The sequence below is a fragment of the Phyllobates terribilis genome, unplaced genomic scaffold, assembly GCF_046119375.1.
Source record: "Phyllobates terribilis strain yellow unplaced genomic scaffold, ASM4611937v1 Scaffold_7__3_contigs__length_470593459, whole genome shotgun sequence".
NCBI classification, from domain to species: Eukaryota; Metazoa; Chordata; class Amphibia; order Anura; family Dendrobatidae; genus Phyllobates; species Phyllobates terribilis.
Window position 1 is genome coordinate 421,308,288 of NW_027362767.1, and position 19,537 is coordinate 421,327,824.

The 19,537-nt window shown below is 47.0% G+C and overlaps 3 protein-coding genes across 5 annotated transcripts in view; 2 read left to right on the forward strand and 1 right to left on the reverse strand.

Moving 5' to 3' along the window:
* WDR62 (WD repeat domain 62) overlaps positions 1-12,837 on the forward strand; it is an 87,978-nt gene extending 75,141 nt beyond the window's left edge. Inside the window, exons 25-31 of the mRNA XM_073641812.1 lie at positions 1,428-1,559; positions 3,331-3,442; positions 3,523-3,619; positions 4,136-4,193; positions 5,387-6,145; positions 6,969-7,054; positions 12,196-12,837. Coding sequence (XP_073497913.1) covers positions 1,428-1,559; positions 3,331-3,442; positions 3,523-3,619; positions 4,136-4,193; positions 5,387-6,145; positions 6,969-7,054; positions 12,196-12,429 — 1,478 coding nt within the window. The 3' untranslated portion in view covers positions 12,430-12,837. The remainder of the gene's footprint in view (positions 1-1,427; positions 1,560-3,330; positions 3,443-3,522; positions 3,620-4,135; positions 4,194-5,386; positions 6,146-6,968; positions 7,055-12,195) is intronic.
* A 1,992-nt stretch (positions 12,838-14,829) lies between these two features.
* Positions 14,830-15,777, reverse strand: LOC141155585 (olfactory receptor 6C74-like). The gene has a single exon (XM_073642456.1). It carries the CDS (start codon positions 15,775-15,777, stop codon positions 14,830-14,832), a length of 948 nt encoding a protein of 315 aa, XP_073498557.1.
* Positions 15,778-17,949: 2,172 nt separating this feature from the next.
* LOC141153303 (olfactory receptor 1N1-like) overlaps positions 17,950-19,537 on the forward strand; it is a 75,726-nt gene continuing 74,138 nt past the window's right edge. The window contains exons 1-3 of one of the 3 annotated variants that reach the window (XM_073638019.1): positions 17,950-18,277; positions 18,573-18,692; positions 19,389-19,468. The gene's annotated coding sequence lies outside the window, so the exon portion shown is untranslated. The remainder of the gene's footprint in view (positions 18,278-18,572; positions 18,693-19,388; positions 19,469-19,537) is intronic. The other 2 variants (XM_073638017.1, XM_073638018.1) reach the window with 2 other exon arrangements.

A 19,537-nucleotide genomic window follows, 5' to 3' on the forward strand; every position in this document is an offset into this window, starting at 1 on the left:
TCCCGGACTTTCCAGCACTACTAGCTGCCTAATGTAAAATAGAAGGCAGGTCAGTTGAACGATCAGTGAGTTGTTAAAAGAGCATACAGATGAATATGTAAGCAGAGCACCAGATAGAGCGCCCCCCACAGGCCACCCTGGAGCACGAGCATATCATTATCTCCAAACTGAAAATAAAGATTAAACAAGAACCACAGGACGGATTTCAGCAACCAAGGTATCATTTTAATCAGTGTAATGTTGCCCACCTGACAGTGAATGTAGTTTACTGAACACAATCCTGCTGACAGGTGCGCTTTAAGGAAAATATGCTTCTGTAGCAGGCAGATTTGAAACAGATTTGAAAGAGACTTTACAAGGAGAATCAAAGATCAGACTCTTTTTCAGACCATCAGCTTGGTAGCATGGCTTTATCCAAAGAGACACAGATTTGGATTCTACATGATTCCAGCCTAAGGGTATCGGTCCTGACTGGAAAGATGCGTATCTGCTCCATTGACCATCAGAGAGCCCATGGATACATTTGGGGAGATCAGGTTGGGACGATGAAGTCACCTGGCCCCATGGATATGTTGTTTGGGGTTGCCAGGTGGGAACCTTCGGTCGCCTGGAACCCATGGAGACATTCAGAGAAGCCAGATTGGGACCAACAAGTCATCTGGCCCCATGGAAACTCGGAGAGGTCAGGGGTGGGACTCTCGAGTGTCCTGGCATTGTACCTCGATAGACTGTCAGCTTCCTAAGCTTGCCACTACCTTCTCTCTGTGAGGGCCCGCCAAAAGTGGGGGGCCACTGGTTGTGGTAGTTGGCCCTGGAAGACCTAAAGTCGCAGCTGTTCTATCCCAGGCGGGCGGAGAAGGAAGGGTGAGACTGTGTAATGTTGTACCATCTTGGGTACTTGCTGGAACTGTTCTATATGTTATTGTCTGTTTGGTGGTTCAATAAAGTATTGCCACAGTTTTACCCGCACCCTGTGTTGTCTGAGTAGTATTACGCCCACGGAAGACCGCTTGTCTTCGCATTAACCTTCATGCGCTTGTGGCTGTGCCTGGTAATGCAGCCCTGTCCTATTTTAGTGATTGGGTCAATACCAGTCATGGCCACCAGTAGAGGTATGGAGCTGCACCTTGTAGTTGGTTGAGGTGTCTGAAATCTGATTATTGGAGCGATCTGAGGGCCAGTCATCCCCTGATCAGATTCCTTCAGCTGCAGGCGGAGTAGTCCCTGAACTAACTGCTGCAAGTGGACTATGAAAGCTGCTTTTCTAATGCTCCGTTTTGTCTCTTCCTATTGGTCACCTTTTTTTGTAGAGAGAGCCCCTTTATAAGCATTGTCTCCCATCTGTTAGTGTGTGTGATTTGGTCATCAGATACACTCACATTGTCCGGACTTTTCCATAACTTGGATCGTGCATTTTATTTTTGCAGATGAAGATTCGCTGATGTCGGAAGCGGAGCTGGATGATGATGATCCTGAGGAGAACCTCCACCCGGAGACCCCAGAACAGGAGAGATTTCTGCAGATGCACTTCGACACGTTGGCTGATGATCTGGCTGCAGGTGACCATGGTGTCCTGAAGCATCAGATCTGTATTTTATCGGGCACACTACAGGAGAGACAGCCTGACCATTTATCCTCACCGAGGTCCTCAAGCTGTGGCTTAAAAAAATACTAAAACTCCCAGCATGGGAATTTGTGACTCTCTCTCCTTTCATAGTGTAGAAACCTGGTGAAAGTGTGAAGTGACAGCCGACCTTTCAGCTGTGGTTTGTGGGGTCTGGCACGCACAGCCACACACACTTGTTTTTTTGCAGAAATCAGGGTGGTCTTCTACCACTTTTGCCTGGTTTCAGGACAGCACCCTCGATGCTTCTGTTAGACCTAGCGATCACATGATCGCTGAGCATCTGCCCGACATACAAGAGCTTCTGGGTCCTAACACTCTCCAGATCAGCTCTGCCAGTGACTTCTGCAGTCGGCTGGTATCCCCTGGCACTGCCGGTGACTTCTGCAGTCGGCTGGTATCCCCTGGCACTGCCGGTGACTTCTGCAGTCGGCTGCTATCCCCTGGCACTGCCGGTGACTTCTGCAGTCGGCTGCTGTCCCCTGTCACTGGGGCTCCTATGGATGTCAGAGTTACAGTGGGGAAAAAAAAAAAAAATAGAATACATGATTAAAAAAAAAATAAAGAACCAGATGTATCACACCAGCTATAAAGAAAGCAAAAATTAAATCTAAAAATATACCCTAGATTATATATATTTTTTTATTAAAATACATTTTAGTAGATAACCTACACAAATTAGGAATTCACACAGCAGGTTATTTGGTGTTATAGGTGAACGGTAAAAAAAAAACACAGCTGCTAATTTATTTGCATTGCCAAAAATAGCCAGAACAATGGTGCTAAAAAACTATACAACATCTTCCTCTTGAAACAAGACCTCATACAGAAAGAAAATGTCAGATGAAATATGCGCGTGCTTGGGGTCAATTTGACAATTCTGGGAATTTCACTTTAACCCCTTAATGACTATTGATAGAGCTATCTATTACCGTATATTATTTTTATTGTTTTACTTTTTTTGGACTCTACGTTCCAGCTGCCATACTTATTTCCCCCCCCCACACACACACACTGACGTGGCTGTGTGGTAGAAATTTGTATTTTTCGGCGCTGTTTTTTTTTTTTTTTTTTTTCCTTTGCCTTGCAAAAGTAGAATGAAGAAATGTTTTGGGGATTTTTGTATTTTTTTTTTCTTTTTTTTTTTCTTTTTCACCTTTTATGTGGATACTTCATCTGTTTAGGTTTTTTTTTTCCCTGTAAGTTCTCTCTAAGGGAACCCCAGCAATCTAGAGGACAGGACGCTACAGAGTCCGATCTTGAGGGCTTGAGCGGAGGTCGAGCATGCGAAGCGCTGCACTCGACTTTCTCTCGCTCTCATAGAGAATGAATGGAGCGGCGGTCGAGCATGTGGAGCGCTGCACTCTGCTTTTTCCAACCGTGCCATGGAGATTGAATGGAGCGGCGTCGAGCATGTGGAGTGCTCCACTCTGTCCATCAGTCTCATAGAGAATGAATAGAGCGGCGGTCGAGCATGTGGAGTGCTCCACTCTGTCCATCAGTCTCATAGAGAATGAATAGAGCGGCGCTCGAGCATGTGGAGCGCTGCACTCTGCTTTATCCTTCAGTCCCATGGAGAATGAATGGAGTGAAGGTCGAGCATACGCACCACTGCTCCATACAAGACGGTGTCTCTGCAGCTCCCTGTTTTCGGAGAGACTTAAGATTCTGTAATATAATATTATATTCCGGTGTTGTCTGTGCAGAGAAGTTTGACAACTCGCTGAAAGATCTGCAGCCGGATGAGGACGATGAGACGCTGAACCCGCGCCTGAGTTTCTCTTCTAGATTCTTATCCCGGAGTCTCAGGATGAACGGGTAACTCATCCCATTCTACAGGTCACAGCAGCTGCTTCAGGTTACAACATCTCTTGATAGTGTTCTCCTTTATTCTACAGGACAGGATTTGCCTTTGTACCTGGCACCCTCAAGATGGCGACAGCAGTCAGCAGTGATACCAAAGTAGAACCGGAGCGATCACAGAGGACACCAGATGTAAGAGGAGGCATTTCAGTCATAAAATCGATGGTTACAGCTGAGTCCACTTCTGTTTTTTTTTTTCTTTTTTACCTTCACAATTACATATTTAAAATATTGGTGGGGGAAGCGATACACATCTAGTGGGTGCAACACTGCAACCGGTGATTGCCTGCAGCGGTCACATGATATCAGCAGGAAAACTGACAGTAGCAGAACATGAGTGGGGTGAGTGTTGCTATATTTGCTCAAGCTTAGCCTCTGAGCTCAGTGATTGACTGCAAGACTGTCCATGTGAGGTCACCGCTGCAGCCAAACATCAGAGACTTAGAGCAACAGCGAAGACTCGGCGATGGTCCGGGGGAGGGTAAGTAAAGCACTTCTTTTTTTTTTTCATCTTTTTTTTGTTCCTTTTTAACACTAAACAGCCAGTGGACAGCAGACTGATGAAAGCGTCAACGCCTTTAAATCACTAATAAATACGATTTTATAAATATATTATATTACATATATTTTTTTAATGTTTTATGGAAGAGGCCTGCAGAAAAGGCACCAGAGAGAACTGAAAGGAGAAAGTCTGAAAAAAACGCAGGTAAGTCCCCCTGGGGGTTTATCTGCAGCTTCTTTACATCAGATCCCTTTGTTCTGACGTCGTCAGCCGGACCACCATGCACCCAGGCTGGTGGCGAATTTTAGCATCTAAGGAGAACAGGAAATAAAAATCATTATTTTAATCGTCTGCTTGGGAAAAAAATATAATCAAGTAATTCTCGGACGATCCTTGCTGGTCTGTGATTCCAGGTCACGTTGTCGACACACACACCGGTAATGTCCGCCATTCATCGGCTGCAGCGGTGAATCGAATCAGGACTAGGATGCACAGACCAGCAGACCCCGAGTGAGAATACAAATTTTGCACATAAAATTATTTATTATTTCCTCCTCATATTTTCCATTTTTAGAGTTGAAGAACAGAGGTTGCGATCTTTGGTGTTCCTGGTTTCATAGAACATAGTGGTGGGGGGAGGCTTCTGCTGCAGAGAGTTGTCTTACAGCAGGGATGTCAAACTGAAATACAGAGAGGGCCATAATAAAAAAAAAAAAAACTTGGACAAAGTCTCGGGCCAAACTTTATATCTATTAAGAGCCTCCACACAGTATAATGGGCCCCACATATTCCTCCATACAGAATAATGGGCCCCACGTAGTCCTCCATACAGTATAATGACCCCACATACTCCATACAGTATAATGGGCCCCACATAGTCCTCCATACAGAATAATGGGCCCCACATAGTCCTCCATACAGAATAATGGACCCACATGGTCCTCCATACAGTATAGTGGGCCCCACATGGTCCTCCATACAGTATAGTGGGCCCCACATGGTCCTCCATACAGTATAGTGGGCCCCACATGGTCCTCCATACAGAATAACGTGGGGGAGGGAGCGCTGCCGGTATTGCGGGCCAGATTTGGCGTCCTGGGCTAGAGTTTGACATGTGTCTTACAGCAAGAGAGCAGTTTGTGTGAAGGAAGAGGGACTGAAAGTGACTGATCTGGGCACGCGTCTAGAATTCTTTATGCATTTCTTTCAGAAATCAAAGAAAAAGAGCAATATATTGAAAATTTCCGGATACTTTTTATGAATTTCTTGTTTTTTTTTCTTGTTTTTTTTTTTTTTTTCTCTCTGATTTTCGATGTTTTGAGTCTGCTTTTAATTTGCGCCTTTTTTAAAGTCATTTTATGTCCTTGTCTATCATTTATTTTTTTTTCGATTTACAGTTTGTCCAGAAATCTCAAATTCCACGTCCAGTGTGCAAAAACTTCAAGTGAGCGAGAAGGCGTCCTCCTCCCGATCTTCGTTCCCCGGCTGTTGGCCGAATAAGAACAAATCCAGTAGGTGCCGATCTTACATGGAGGCCACTGCTAGTTTCAAGGCAAAAATATTTCGTAGCGTATCGATGGGAGAAAACCTCAATGGCGGCCAAGCAGAGGAGCACCGGCAGCTGTCTTGCATGTCCCGGCCTCTGTCTAGTATAGACTTACCCTCCCTAGAACAGAACAAGTTTCTTCCCGCTGAGGACGACCCCCATAAGCCTCTCCTCTCCTCTGTTTCTTACGAGCAGATCTCCTCCTTACACCAAGAGAGAGTAAAGTCTTCAGTCCTCTCCCCCAATCCTGTAAGTGATAAGCTTCTAATGCCGCCGCCGTCCTCCTTCGGATTTATCCCTCGCCTGAAGAAAAAGGCCAAATCTGTCAATAACCTATCGAAGATGTCTAAAAAGGAGGAGATGAAGCCCAAAGGTGGAGATGTCCAAAAGAACGTCCCTGCCCTGGAAATGCAGAAAAGAAGAAACTCCTCATCGGTCGATCGGCCACTGGAGATCCAGGACTTCCCCAGAAGAGCGTCCATAGCAGAACTTCCAAGCCACGCAAGTGCCAGTCTCCATACAAGCAGCCTTGTCATGGAAGAGGCCAACATCCCAAGAAGTGGCCCGTCCTCCCCAGAAGCGACTTCATGTAGCTGTCCTGGAGAACCAGGTAAAGAAGGACGACTCCAGTGAAAAACTTTAGAATTTCTCCTCTTCTGTTCCCCTTGTCATGCTCAAAAGTGTAAAAGCCATCCCACCGCGAAAAGGTGTACCCATCGTGATGGTTCCTAACTCAAGTTACTCACCACGTGATGTGCCTGCAGACCTCAAAATAGACTGGGGCAGAACAGGACCTGGGCCCGGCTGTCTCACACCTGCCAATGGAAAGCCATATAGACAAGTTGCAGAACTCAAAAGGGCGGACCACGTCCCTATGGCCTGCTGGCACATAGGTGAGATAGTAGAGCTGAGACCATCCTGACTGGGTACACCTTGTCGCGGTGGGATGACTTTTTCACTTGATATTTACATGTATTATTACTATTTACTTACTGCAGGGTATATATTCATTTGTTTTTATTCTAGATTTCATCTAGTTGAAGGGATAAAATTGCAAAGTGCTTGTAAAAACTAGCAACGTTGCAATTCACATCTCCGTTCTTAAGAACAGAAGGATTTTTTCACTTTATAGTTTGATTGTTGCCTTGGTTATCGGCCACCTCTGCGGTTTATTCGTGGTGGACAGTTTACTAGGCAAGAAGCACGCGTTTGTAAGTGCTGCTCTGGAGCTGCGTGGAGGAGTGGTATGCTCCTAGAGAAAGAAGATGATGATGATACTTTTTTTTTTCTCAAACCCCTTTAAAAGAATAATGCATACTAGTTGCACCCGGAGGACCCCTTTTAATGAGGGCTTGAACTTTAGATTAGGTTTATACAAGTTGATACATGCCATTCAGTGACCTAAACCATAATCTGCCTCTGGCCTTTGTCAGATGTGGAGGTCCTGGCGAGCCGTTGTGAGCAAGTAGTGGAGGAGCTTCACGACATCTTCCAAAAGACTCTACAGACCTACAAAGAGGTAAGTAATGGAATGTTTCTATGGGAGGACCACCCCGTCTAAAATCCTATTTTTCACTGCAATTTGAAAGGTTATCTCCAGAGGTTTTCTCTGTCTTATACATTAATATCTTTTAAGAAATTGACTCTGGGTACAGGATGCCGTCACCAAGAGGCTGACACGAAAAATGTAAAAATGTTGTCCCACCTATACAGGCACTGAGCTACGCCAGTTTTCTGCTTTTTTTCTATATTTGTTCTTTGTTGGGGTCTGTATCCATGTTATTCCCACTAATGCAGGATGCAAGGTGCCTCCGCTGCTCCTCTGGCACTCAGAAACATAAGGGTCAGCCAGGTTCCCATCTGCTCCCGACCAGTGCCCCCTCACACTAGAGAGGCACACCGGCTGCTCTCTACTGGGAGCTGACTACAAGGATCCTAGGGAAATAAATGTGACTCCACCAGCTCTCAAGACCCATCCAAACAGCCCTTAGTAGCCCCTCTTACAAGTGCTTGTGCCTTGTAAAGCCCTCAGCTACATCCATACTCTGGCAATCAATTTGGGTCTTGCTGAATTCTTTAGCAGCGGACCTGTTCTGCACTTGGACCGTAACACTACGTTCTCTTGTGGTCAGTCTGATCCTCTGTGTAAAGTCCCACACAACTCCTTTTAAGGCCTTTGCTTCGCATTCTGAGTTTGAGGAGGTCATCCAAAAAGAATGGAAGACCCCAGACAAGACCTCCTTCTCTTGTGATAAACATTCAAACCTCATGTATCCCCTTCGAGAAGAGATTATTTCTAAGTGTTTCCAAGTCTCCAGCAGTGGTTCCTCTTGGATTTACCCTCCTAGTTTTTCATCTGGCCAAGATGCCTACTAATCCCATGGTGGATGCAGCCTCCTGTTGAAGACCTGAGAGGTCTTCCTTTGAGACAACAGACTTGGCTTTTGGGCAGACTGGTTCTGCCAACTCCACCATGATGGCCTTTCTGCCACAACACAGGAAAAACAGGAGGTCTGTTCTCTTATACTGAGAAGTACTTTTTTTGCCCTTTTCTGCGACTTATCTCCTGCACCTCGGCTACGGTGGTTGCCATCTGCAGATCTGCCTTCGTCAAACGCCTATCGGCAGTAAAAACTTATAACAGCTCTTTAACAGCTTGGTCTTTTTGAAGGTTCCATTCTTTTCTGGCCCAAGTGAATGAGAATATATCTGAAGCCTTAAACTAGAGTTATTCGCCCCAGACCAGGACCCGTTTCGTTGGCCCTTCCGGGAAAAAACAAACTCCGGTTCCATTCTCTTCACAACTTTGCAAACCCTCAGTCCTCTCAACATAACGTGCAGCAGGAAGCAAATAAGAAAGATTCCTTCATTTTGTTTCCTCTCCCATCCATCCATGAAAAGGTGGTCATTCCCTTACCACCAGGCTAAGGATTCATGTTTTTTTAACTGGCCACGGATCATTTCACTCTCCCTTCCTGATCCCCCACCAAGATAAGGTGGTGCTTAGTCCAGCTCCATCCTTTCTGTCTATAGTGGTTTTCCCCTTCTACTTAAATGAGGGTACAGTTTTGCCCCAGATCTGCCCATCCCCATCTCGTCCTTTTGAACATTCCCTATGCAATCTTGCTGTTTCTTCTGCCTTAAACATATCCCTGTCCCTCAACTCCCCATCTGCCATTTGGACTCACTCTTCATTGTTCCAGAACATCCGTGGAATGGTCTTCCTGGGCTATGTGTCATTCAGGCTCTGTTTTCCAAGTGTGCAAGGTGATAGTTGCAGGCCGAAGTGGATTAGACAGCCTTAATTGTTCTCTACCTCTTACTCCTTCTTATCTACCCACCCCTTCTTCCTTCTCATCTTCCCAACCCCTCCTCCTCCTTCTCATCTTCCCAACCCCTCCTCCTTCTCATCTTCCCAACCCCTCCTCCTCCCCCTCCTCCCAACTCGTCCTCCTCCTCCCAACTCGTCCTCCTCCTCCCAACTCGTCCTCCTCCTCCCAACTCGTCCTCCTCCTCCCAACTCGTCCTCCTCCTCCCAACCCGTCCTCCTCCTCCTCCCAACCCGTCCTCCTCCTCCTCCCAACCCGTCCTCCTCCTCCTCCCAACCCGTCCTCCTCCTCCTCCTCCCAACCCGTCCTCCTCCTCCTCCTCCCAACCCGTCCTCCTCCTCCTCCTCCCAACCCGTCCTCCTCCTCCTCCACCCAACCCGTCCTCCTCCTCCTCCTCCCAACCCGTCCTCCTCCTCCTCCTCCTCCCAACCCGTCCTCCTCCTCCTCCTCCCAACCCGTCCTCCTCCTCCTCCTCCCAACCCGTCCTCCTCCTCCTCCCAACCCGTCCTCCTCCTCCTCCCAACCCGTCCTCCTCCTCCTCCTCCCAACCCGTCCTCCTCCTCCTCCTCCTCCCAACCCGTCCTCCTCCTCCCAACCCGTCCTCCTCCTCCTCCTCCCAACCCGTCCTCCTCCTCCTCCTCCTCCCAACCCGTCCTCCTCCTCCTCCCAACCCGTCCTCCTCCTCCTCCTCCCAACCCGTCCTCCTCCTCCTCCTCCTCCCAACCCGTCCTCCTCCTCCTCCTCCTCACAACCCCCCTCCTCCTCCTCCTAACCCCTCCTCCTCCTCCTCACAACCCCTCCTCCTCACGACCCCTCCTCCTCCTCACGACCCCTCCTCCTCCTCACGACCCCTCCTCCTCCTCACGACCCCTCCTCCTCCTCCTCCTCACGACCCCTCCTCCTCCTCCTCCTCACGACCCCTCCGACCCCTCCTCACGACCCCCCCTCCTCCTCCTCCTCACGACCCCTCCTCCTCCTCCTCACGACCCCTCCTCCTCCTCCTCACGACCCCTCCTCCTCCTCCTCACGACCCCTCCTCCTCCTCCTCACGACCCCTCCTCCTCCTCCTCACGACCCCTCCTCCTCACGACCCCTCCTCCTCACGACCCCTCCTCCTCACGACCCCTCCTCCTCACGACCCCTCCTCCTCACGACCCCGACTCCTCCTCACGACCCCGACTCCTCCTCACGACCCCGACTCCTCCTCCTCCTCCTCACGACCCCGACTCCTCCTCCTCCTCACGACTCCTCCTCCTCCTCACGACTCCTCCTCCTCCTCACGACCCCTCCTCCTCCTCACGACCCCTCCTCCTCCTCCTCACGACCCCTCCTCCTCCTCACGACCCCTCCTCCTCCTCCTCCTCACGACCCCTCCTCCTCCTCCTCCTCACGACCCCTCCTCCTCACGACCCCTCCTCCTCACGACCCCTCCTCCTCACGACCCCTCCTCCTCACGACCCCTCCTCCTCACGACCCCTCCTCCTCACGACCCCTCCTCCTCCTCACGACCCCTCCTCCTCCTCACGACCCCTCCTCCTCCTCACGACCCCTCCTCCTCCTCACGACCCCTCCTCCTCCTCACGACCCCTCCTCTTCCTCCTCCTCTTCCCAACTCCTCCTCTTCCCAACCCCTCCTCCTCCTCTTCCTCCTTCTATTCCCAACTCCTCCTCCTCCTCCTCCTCTTCCCAACCCTTCCTCCTCCTCTTCCCAACCCGTCCTCCTCCTCCTCCTCCTCCTCTTCCCAACCCGTCCTCCTCCTCTTCCCAACCCGTCCTCCTCCTCTTCCCAACCCGTCCTCCTCCTCCTCCTCCTCCTCCTCTTCCCAACCCGTCCTCCTCCTCCTCCTCCTCTTCCCAACCCGTCCTCCTCCTCCTCCTCCTCTTCCCAACCCGTCCTCCTCCTCCTCCTCTTCCCAACCCGTCCTCCTCCTCCTCCTCCTCTTCCCAACCCGTCCTCCTCCTCCTCCTCCTCCTCCTCCTCTTCCCAACCCGTCCTCCTCCTCCTCCTCTTCCCAACCCGTCCTCCTCCTCCTCCTCCTCTTCCCAACCCGTCCTCCTCCTCCTCCTCCTCTTCCCAACCCGTCCTCCTCCTCCTCCTCCTCTTCCCAACCCGTCCTCCTCCTCCTCCTCCTCTTCCCAACCCGTCCTCCTCCTCCTCCTCCTCTTCCCAACCCGTCCTCCTCCTCCTCCTCCTCTTCCCAACCCGTCCTCCTCCTCCTCCTCCTCTTCCCAACCCGCCCTCCTCCTCCTCCTCTTCCCAACCCGTCCTCCTCCTCCTCCTCTTCCCAACCCGTCCTCCTCCTCCTCCTCTTCCCAACCCGTCCTCCTCCTCCTCCTCTTCCCAACCCGTCCTCCTCCTCCTCTTCCCAACCCCTCCTCCTCCTCCTCCTCTTCCCAACCCCTCCTCCTCCTCTTCCCAACCCCTCCTCCTCCTCCTCCTCTTCCCAACCCCTCCTCCTCCTCCTCCTCCTCTTCCCAACCCCTCCTCCTCCTCCTCCTCTTCCCAACCCCTCCTCCTCCTCCTCCTCTTCCCAACCCCTCCTCCTCCTCCTCTTCCCAACCCCTCCTCCTCCTCCTCTTCCCAACCCCTCCTCCTCCTCCTCCTTTTCCTCCTTCTCTTCCCAACCCCTCCTCCTCCTCCTCCTTTTCCTCCTTCTCTTCCCAACCCCTCCTCCTCCTCCTCCTTTTCCTCCTTCTCTTCCCAACCCGTCCTCCTCCAGGTGATTAGAAACACAGACATGTCTTGTACACAAGGATTTCTTCACTGTTTCTAGTTTAGCCTGGTTCACATCTGATGCTTGATTTGATGATTTTCCTCTAGAATCTCATTGTCTTTTTCTCCTACTGGTCCAATACATAATGATTTAACTTGGTGACTGCTAGAATGGTATAGCATGTTAGGGATGATTTTTTTTTTCCCTGTGTCTGCCTTCTAGTGGCAGCAACCTATACCCAAAATGCCAGTGGGTTATTTTACAATAATGAGAATAGGATTTTATGGCGAGTACTCAAAAGATCCACAAGCTGCTGCTTGTACTGAGCAGTGTGAGATATCAGTGACCGCAGGGAGGAGGGACCCTGAGGAGCTGTCAGTCAGGCTAAGTGGGTGGAGATTGCGTTAAACTTTTTCAAAGGATTATGAATTATACGTGAACTTGATATGTGAATTATACGTTATACAGCCATTCTGACTTAGACCTGATGAGGCTGGAGTATTTACTCTGAAAATATAAGAGCTAAATAACGTATGCAGGTTATATTGTGAAATTTGGTGACAGACGTCCTTTAGCCACTACTGTATTTTCTGATTTTTTTTTTTCATTCCATACAGGTTGAAGGCTACGGGGGTTCCCATGAAGAAAAGTCTCGTCTGAGATCTTTGTTCTTTGATGCCTTTGATCACATTCAAAGTGAAATGGACTTGGTGGGAGTCGGGAGGAGAAACCCTTCTGTACAAGAGTCCTCCAGCCACGAGAGGAGCTCCTCCACCCCTACCCTGCGATTACTGGAGCACTACTCGGACATGATGCTGCAGCTCATGAGGGAGAAGATCAGCGGCCAGTAAATCGGCGTCTGGAGGGCAGAAGCCCCTCATCCAGCCTGTCATGGAGTTGCACAAGTTTAACAGTATTTGGTACTTTGGCACTTGGTTCTGTATATAGTGTATTGGACGACAAACCGAACGTGAAGAAGAAACACAAGCATCGGTTTATCCTCCGTAAGGATGAAGTTTCGAGATAGCAGCTGCTACTAACCTACAAAAACATTGCCGGGTCGGACTGACGGTTGACTTCCGATAATCCCTACGTTCTGTACATGTTTTATAACCGCGGCTCGTTCCTCTGTATGTGTGTAATATATATGACGGGTTTTAGAACCATGTAATAAAAAAGTTATAATGTAAATGTTTTATAACTTTCACCCCAGAAGAAAAGACAGGAACTTTGTTACAGTGTGAGAATTTTGTATTTTCTCCTCTTTGTATCTGTGTTTGTGCTGTTGATTAATAAATCACAGGTTAAAAAAGCTGAATTGTCCTATTATTACTGGATTGCAGAAGTTCTCAGTACCTGCCTGGTATTTTGGAGTTGAAGGTCTTTTTTAAAGGGATTGTCCCCTTTCAACAAACTTCTGCCCCGCAAGCTTGGTCCCAAATCCAAAATATCAAGTTAGTGTTGCTTCCTAATATTAAGAAATCAAACTTGTATATAAACAATAACTGTTTTGAGGTACACAACAAAAATAAAAATGAAAGGTTTAATATAAAGTCAAGAAGCAATGAAAGCAAGTGGAGGTCGATGAGAGACATTAAAATAATGAAGATAAAAAGCCACCAGAATGCAGAATACTGCCCAGTACGTATATGCACATTTGTATACCCAGAATTAATTACAATACAATTCTGAAAGTTAGATCTATAGAAATTTTGGTGCAATGTAATACGCACAAATAGTGCAATGTAATCCACAAAATGAAATCAATAATAAAGAGATAAAGATGCATTAATAGTCAGACATACCCAAATATAAAAATAAAATGTGTCACCACATCAGCCTCCACCTCTGACCCCAATCTATCTCAAGTCCCTTTTGTCACAAGTTTGCAGTTTTTGAAACTTTTGACCACTAGCACAGCTATGTGCCACAATAACACACTGTACTTTACTTACCCTCTCCCGGTCTACCACTGCTCCGGTCTCTTGTTTGGCTTCAGCTTTTATAACAGACTAACAGCCATGTAGGTGGATACAGTCTTCACTTACAGGTCTAAGCTTCTGCCTGACTCTCTATAACGGCGGTTCCTCTCATCCTGGAGGGCTTATCTCTTCCTCATGGTGCCCACTACAGCAGCTGTGCTGCAGGATGGAGCTTCTTGCATGCTCCTCCATAGTCCTTTTGGAGAGGCACATTAATTGACAAGTGTTACCATTCTTCTTGCTAGCTTACTATTTTGACTTCTTCTGTCTTCAATTACCCTTCTGAGCTCAGGGGGCCCAGGTAGACATGCTATCGCCAACTCCCAATCACAGACTGCAGCGGTCATGTTGGCTTAAAAATTGAATATACCTCCAGGTGGCCAGTGCTGGATCCACAGGGGTGCTGGAAGGGGAGGATGCCTCGGTTTACTGTTTTAAGACCATCCATGATTTGAAATACTTCTTTTTTTTTTTTTTTGTCGGACAGCCATTTCCACCAGGCTTATGTTTTTGAGATATTGTGATGGACAAACTTATTTCTATATATGAAATTAGTTTTAAAATTGACATCAATCACCAGTTGGCCACCATATGGACAGGAAAGGGGTTGTAAAACAAAATATTCACTCCTCACCTATCCCTGTCAGTCCTCCGCTTGCTCCCTAAGCTCCTGGGCTTCATGTACCAACTAGACCTAGATTCATAGAGACCGTCATTGTCTCATGTGGGGCAATGTGACCACGTAGGGAGATGCATGTTTTGACGTCATAATGTGCGTCAAGGGTCTTGTTGGTAATGGAAGCCCCAATGAAGAGAAGAATGGCGCTTAGGGATCGATTAGAGGATTAATGGGGATCTGTGATATTCACAGGTAAGAGACGATGTGAGTTTGAGGTTTTTGTTTTTTAACCCGTGTGGTCAGGAAACATCAGCATCCAAAAAAAATTTTTTAGGGAAATTGGGTCACTTGATTAGCACTACATAATTTGGATGCAAATCAAGTTTTCCAGCCAAATTTGAGCAAATCTGCCTAATTCAAATTTTGGCAAATTGACTCCGCTCCTGTCTAAGGTTAAGTATTAGAGATATTTTTCAAAAAAAAAAACCTAAAGATGATTGGACTTATGACATGAAAAACGAAGACTCATAATGTGGTTCGTGATCCTACTAAAATCAACAGTCTTCATAATAAATCTCATTAATCTGTTATTTTACAATGGCCTGAAGAACGATCCTGCATCCTCGCTTCGACCATGGCTTTCAAAAAGTTTAAGTAAAATTTTTTGTTCTTTCACAGAATTTCCACTTTTGTCGTAGGGCTGATTTTACGTCTTTATTTTTTAGGCTGTAGATAAGTGGGTTCAACATGGGAGCAATGGCCGTGTTAAACAGAGAGAAGATTAAGTTGGAACCTATGTTCTTCCCGGAAACTGTTACGATATATTGTAAGACGATAGAAGAGTAGAAGATCCCAACTACCGTGATGTGCGAGGAACATGTGTAGAAGGCTTTACGTCTGCCGGCATTCGAGCTTATTCTTAAAATGCATGCGATGATAAAAACATAGGACATTATAGTCAGGAAGAGTAAAATAAAAATGTTTACATTGCCAAAAATAAGAATGTAAAGGTCCAAAGTTGAAGTGTCACTACATGTGATGTCCCGGATGGGCAATACGTCACAAAAATAATGATCGATTTCCTTGGAAATGTAACAAGTGAACCTTGAAATGAACACAAGAGTTGGAACCATCTCTATGAACCCGAAACCCCAACTGATCGACGCCAGCAGACCACAGAGTCTCCGACTCATGACCGTGTGATAATGTAGAGGCCTACAGATGGCTACGTAGCGATCAAAACTCATGGCGGCCAAAATTGAGAGCTCGTTACTGGTTAATGAGCAAAAAATATATACCTGGCTCATACAGGCCAAGGTAGAAACCATGTGGTCTTGCGTTATGAAAATGACGAAAATGTTGTGTAGAGTTGTGGTGGAACTGGATATATCTATCATGGACAAGTTGGAGAGGAAGAAGTACATGGGTGTGTGAAGGTGAAGATCAAGGCAGACCAGTAGTATAATAGTCAGGTTTCCAATAAGGGAGATAAGATAGATGAGAAGAACCAGAAGGAAGAGGAAAACTTGTAGTTCAGGTACATCCGAGACTCCTTTAAGTCTAAAGCCTTCTATCGTGGTCTGGTTTATGGAACTCATTGATGGACTTGATTTTCTTTACTGTAAAAGTATAAATGCCCATATTCAACTCATCTGTATGATTTCATAGTAGAGGTGGGCAATTCGATTTGCGCTGCCCTGCTCTGCCGTCCAGTCCTCTGTCACAGCCGGTTTTCACTTTTACGCCTGGCATCCTCAGCCCTCTGTCCTTCAGATCCTTTAGCACTTATTAGGTCCTGCAACATCATAATGGGACTAACCTCATAATGGGACGCAACATCATTCATTCAAAGGACCGAGTAAGTGTAGAAGAAAGTCAAGTTGCTCGGCCTTTGAGGCCAAGCGCAGAAGTGAAATGAAAACCAGCTGCCACAGAGGATTGGACTAGACGCAGGACCAGGCCAGCGTGATCGAATTGCTCATCTCTAATAGCAACATAACATTTGGACTATAACTTTTTTTTCACAGCTTTGCTGCTTCTTACTGGCCTTGAGTTGAAAATTTGGACAGACGTAAGATGGCCGTTAGAGATGGGTGAATCTTTTAAAATTTTAATTCGCCATCTTGTCAATTTTTTCCCAAAAACTCGATTAGCAGCAAATCTAAGTTCAATTGCCATGAAAACACATGTGTAACACTCTGAGGTCTCCTAGGATTGTATTGTAAACTTTTCAGCTCTTTAACTCAAACACAGCCTTAGTAATGTCCAAGCGACCTCAACATACAATATAAACGGATAGTAGCTGTTTATAACGGTTGTGCTGTCACACACACTATTTGTAATGTTCATTCAGTGTTTTAAAGCTTTCTCTCCTTATTGCTATTAGTGAGCTGTGACGTCCACTCACTTTCCAGATTCACTACAAAATATCTGCTGCATTCCGTCTGCTTTTACACTGGCTATGATAGTCACTCCTGATTGTCTGTGCAATATCATGTGATCTGATAGCTGCCCTGTTCTGCCGATCAGTGCAAGACCCCCGAGGTCAGTGTGGATAGGTGATAACTTGTTTTTACGGTAAAACCTTTGTGCTACATATGTAAACTGTATAAAATAAATGCAAAAGAATGGTCAATGGCAGGGTTTTCTTTAAATGCAAAACAATGGTTAATGGCAGGGGGTTTTTTTTCCAATTCTCCCTTTTCCCTAAAATGACCTTTCTACAACCCACACACCCTTATATGGCTATTAAAAAATAAATGTTGGAAAAATGTGTCAATGAAAAGTAAAAAAAAAAACATCTTGGCCATCAATATGGGATAGGGCAGTACTTGAGAGGTTAAGTGTATTATAACACTTCTCCTTTTTAGGCCGTATAAATCGGACCAAGATCGGAATGCAGTGCGAGGACTGGCCGGCGGCTCTCCCGATCCGAGTGTGACAGCTGCATAGAAATACATGAAGCTGTCACACTCGGGGAGGGAGAGCTGCCGGCCAGTCCATGGTCTGTGTTCCGATCTTGGTCCCATTTATACGGCCGTCTGACTGTGCCCTTACAATTATAATTCAGAAGAAATATTTAATTCCAAGAATGTGCAAAATCCTAGAAAACTGTAATAAATAGGTATAATATGTGACGGCTACTGGATAATACAAAGTAGTCACTTACCTCCTGTAATATTGTACAGGATGAAATAAAATAATCTAACACAATCATAATAATGTAAGATGTGAACGAGAAGTAGTGTAGGATTAAGATGTACACGGGTCGTCCCTGGTGCATCATGGACGGCAGATGCTTCTCTGTCGCTAGATGCCAGCACTTATACATCTCCTGAGCTGTGGGAAGAAATCTCGAGGGCTCCGAACAAGAAGTGAAACAAAACTTAAGAAGAAGTAAACTTGTAGAGTAATTAAACCAAAAGAAATGAACTGGAGTATAAGTTGGCATGCATGCAGCTTGTAGGAGCATGTTCACACTGGCCATTAAACAGACAAAAAGCTAAGATAGAAACAAAATGAACATATTTCCTGCTATAAGTAAAAAGCAATAGTGCATATAAATAACTTATGTAACACCTGCACGGGGAACTGTCAGAGCAGCTACCAGTATACTGGAACTTACAGACACTAAGAACAGCTTTGTAGCTGCTGTTAAACAGGGACCTACAGACATTAACCGTTTTTCCCCTGAGCTGCAGTGGACTACAATTCCCAGGGACCCTTGTTTCAGTCAGATGACACAGTTTGGAAGTAATGAAGGAGAGACTTGGGGGAGGGAGCTGGGCAGGAAGTGAAAGTTCAGAGGAGAAGCAGAGTGGCAGCTTGCTGTGAGAGACGGAGCGGTGTGGATCTGCATTCCTCTACACTGCAGAGTGTGGCGGCCCCCTCTGAGATACCCGTGCTGCTGGAGAGAGCGCGGTCCTGTCACTCTCTGAAGCAAGTTACATCAAGGACTCGGAGAGTTCTGCCGGCACTCCCACCGTATAAAGGGCTGAATCCTGCTGCCCCCAGCTGGTGTCCAGAGAACCATCCAACTGTTTGAGACACACAGTGAGTGCCCTTCTGAGACTTGTGGTTCTACCAGTGCTATTTACAGTGAGTACACTACAACCCAGACTATTGACATTAATATTCATCTAAGTGCACCAACGGTTCTCATTTGCGCGCCAACATCCGCGGAAACTGAGCCCCAACGTTTGGACTGAGTTAAAGCAAAAAGGGAAAACCTGCTATGTTATATTTGCAGGGTCGGGGTAGAAGTAGATTGTGATGTGTATATGACTTTTATAGAGCACCGTTACTTGTATTGTATGTTATTCCTTTAAACCCACCTCAATTCTGCTGCATAGCAATAAACCTGTTAAACAGTTTTACTCCTGTTCCCTGTCAGTGTGTACTGAGCTGTGGCAAGGGCTTCCCGAATCAGCCCCTGGCAGAAGATAACCGTCCTTCTGCAGTCCCAGTGAGAGCTCCAATCAAGATTCGGGTGGAGGCACTGCGCCCTAGAGAGGTGAGACCCCCCATAACACCCAGTGTAACGTGGTAGCCCTAAAGGGGTGTTACACTTAGGGTAGTTTGTAAACACTGTTTTTGATTTTAAAAAAAAGAGTGAAAGTGATCCCTTTGAGACCTCAATGTGAATAAGGGCCGAGCAGGACCGGGGCCTGACTGGACACCCAGCTATGGGAAGCTATATAAATGTAATGCCCAGCTCAAAAAAAGGGAAGCCATGTCTACCCTTATTCACAATGAGGTCATTTTTGACACATGGTAAGTGTCACGATTCCACCACTCACGGTGTCCTAGGGACTCTGTGACTGACAGCTCTGCCGCCCTATGGGATCGAGGGCTGGCTGAGCTGTCAGGATTGTGATTGTCCGCTCTACCGTCCAATCTGAGGCTGAGGTGTGAGTATTGTGATTGACAGCTCTACCACCCAATCTGAGGGAGAGGTGTGAGTATTGTGATTGACAGCTCAGCCGTCCTATCTGGCTGGGAATGTGAGATCTCCTTCAGGTGTTATCTATTCTGGGTAATTACAGGGCTATTTAACGCTCTGTCAATTGTCAGACCTTTGCCATTTGTAGCTTTGCTCAAGTGGTGTGGCTCTGTGTTCATCCATTGCTGACCTTGGATTTACCTTTTGACCATCCGTTTGACTTACCCCTTTGTCTTGATCCGCTACCTTCCTGATATTCTGACCTAGGACCGTTACCTGACTGCGCTTTTGTCTTTTGCGATTCCTCTTGGTACTGACCCTGGACCTTTTGACTATCCTGCCTCACAGTAAGTCCATGAGTAGTGACTAGCGTCACATTACCATTGGCCCAAATACTTTAATACATTTTTTTTTTT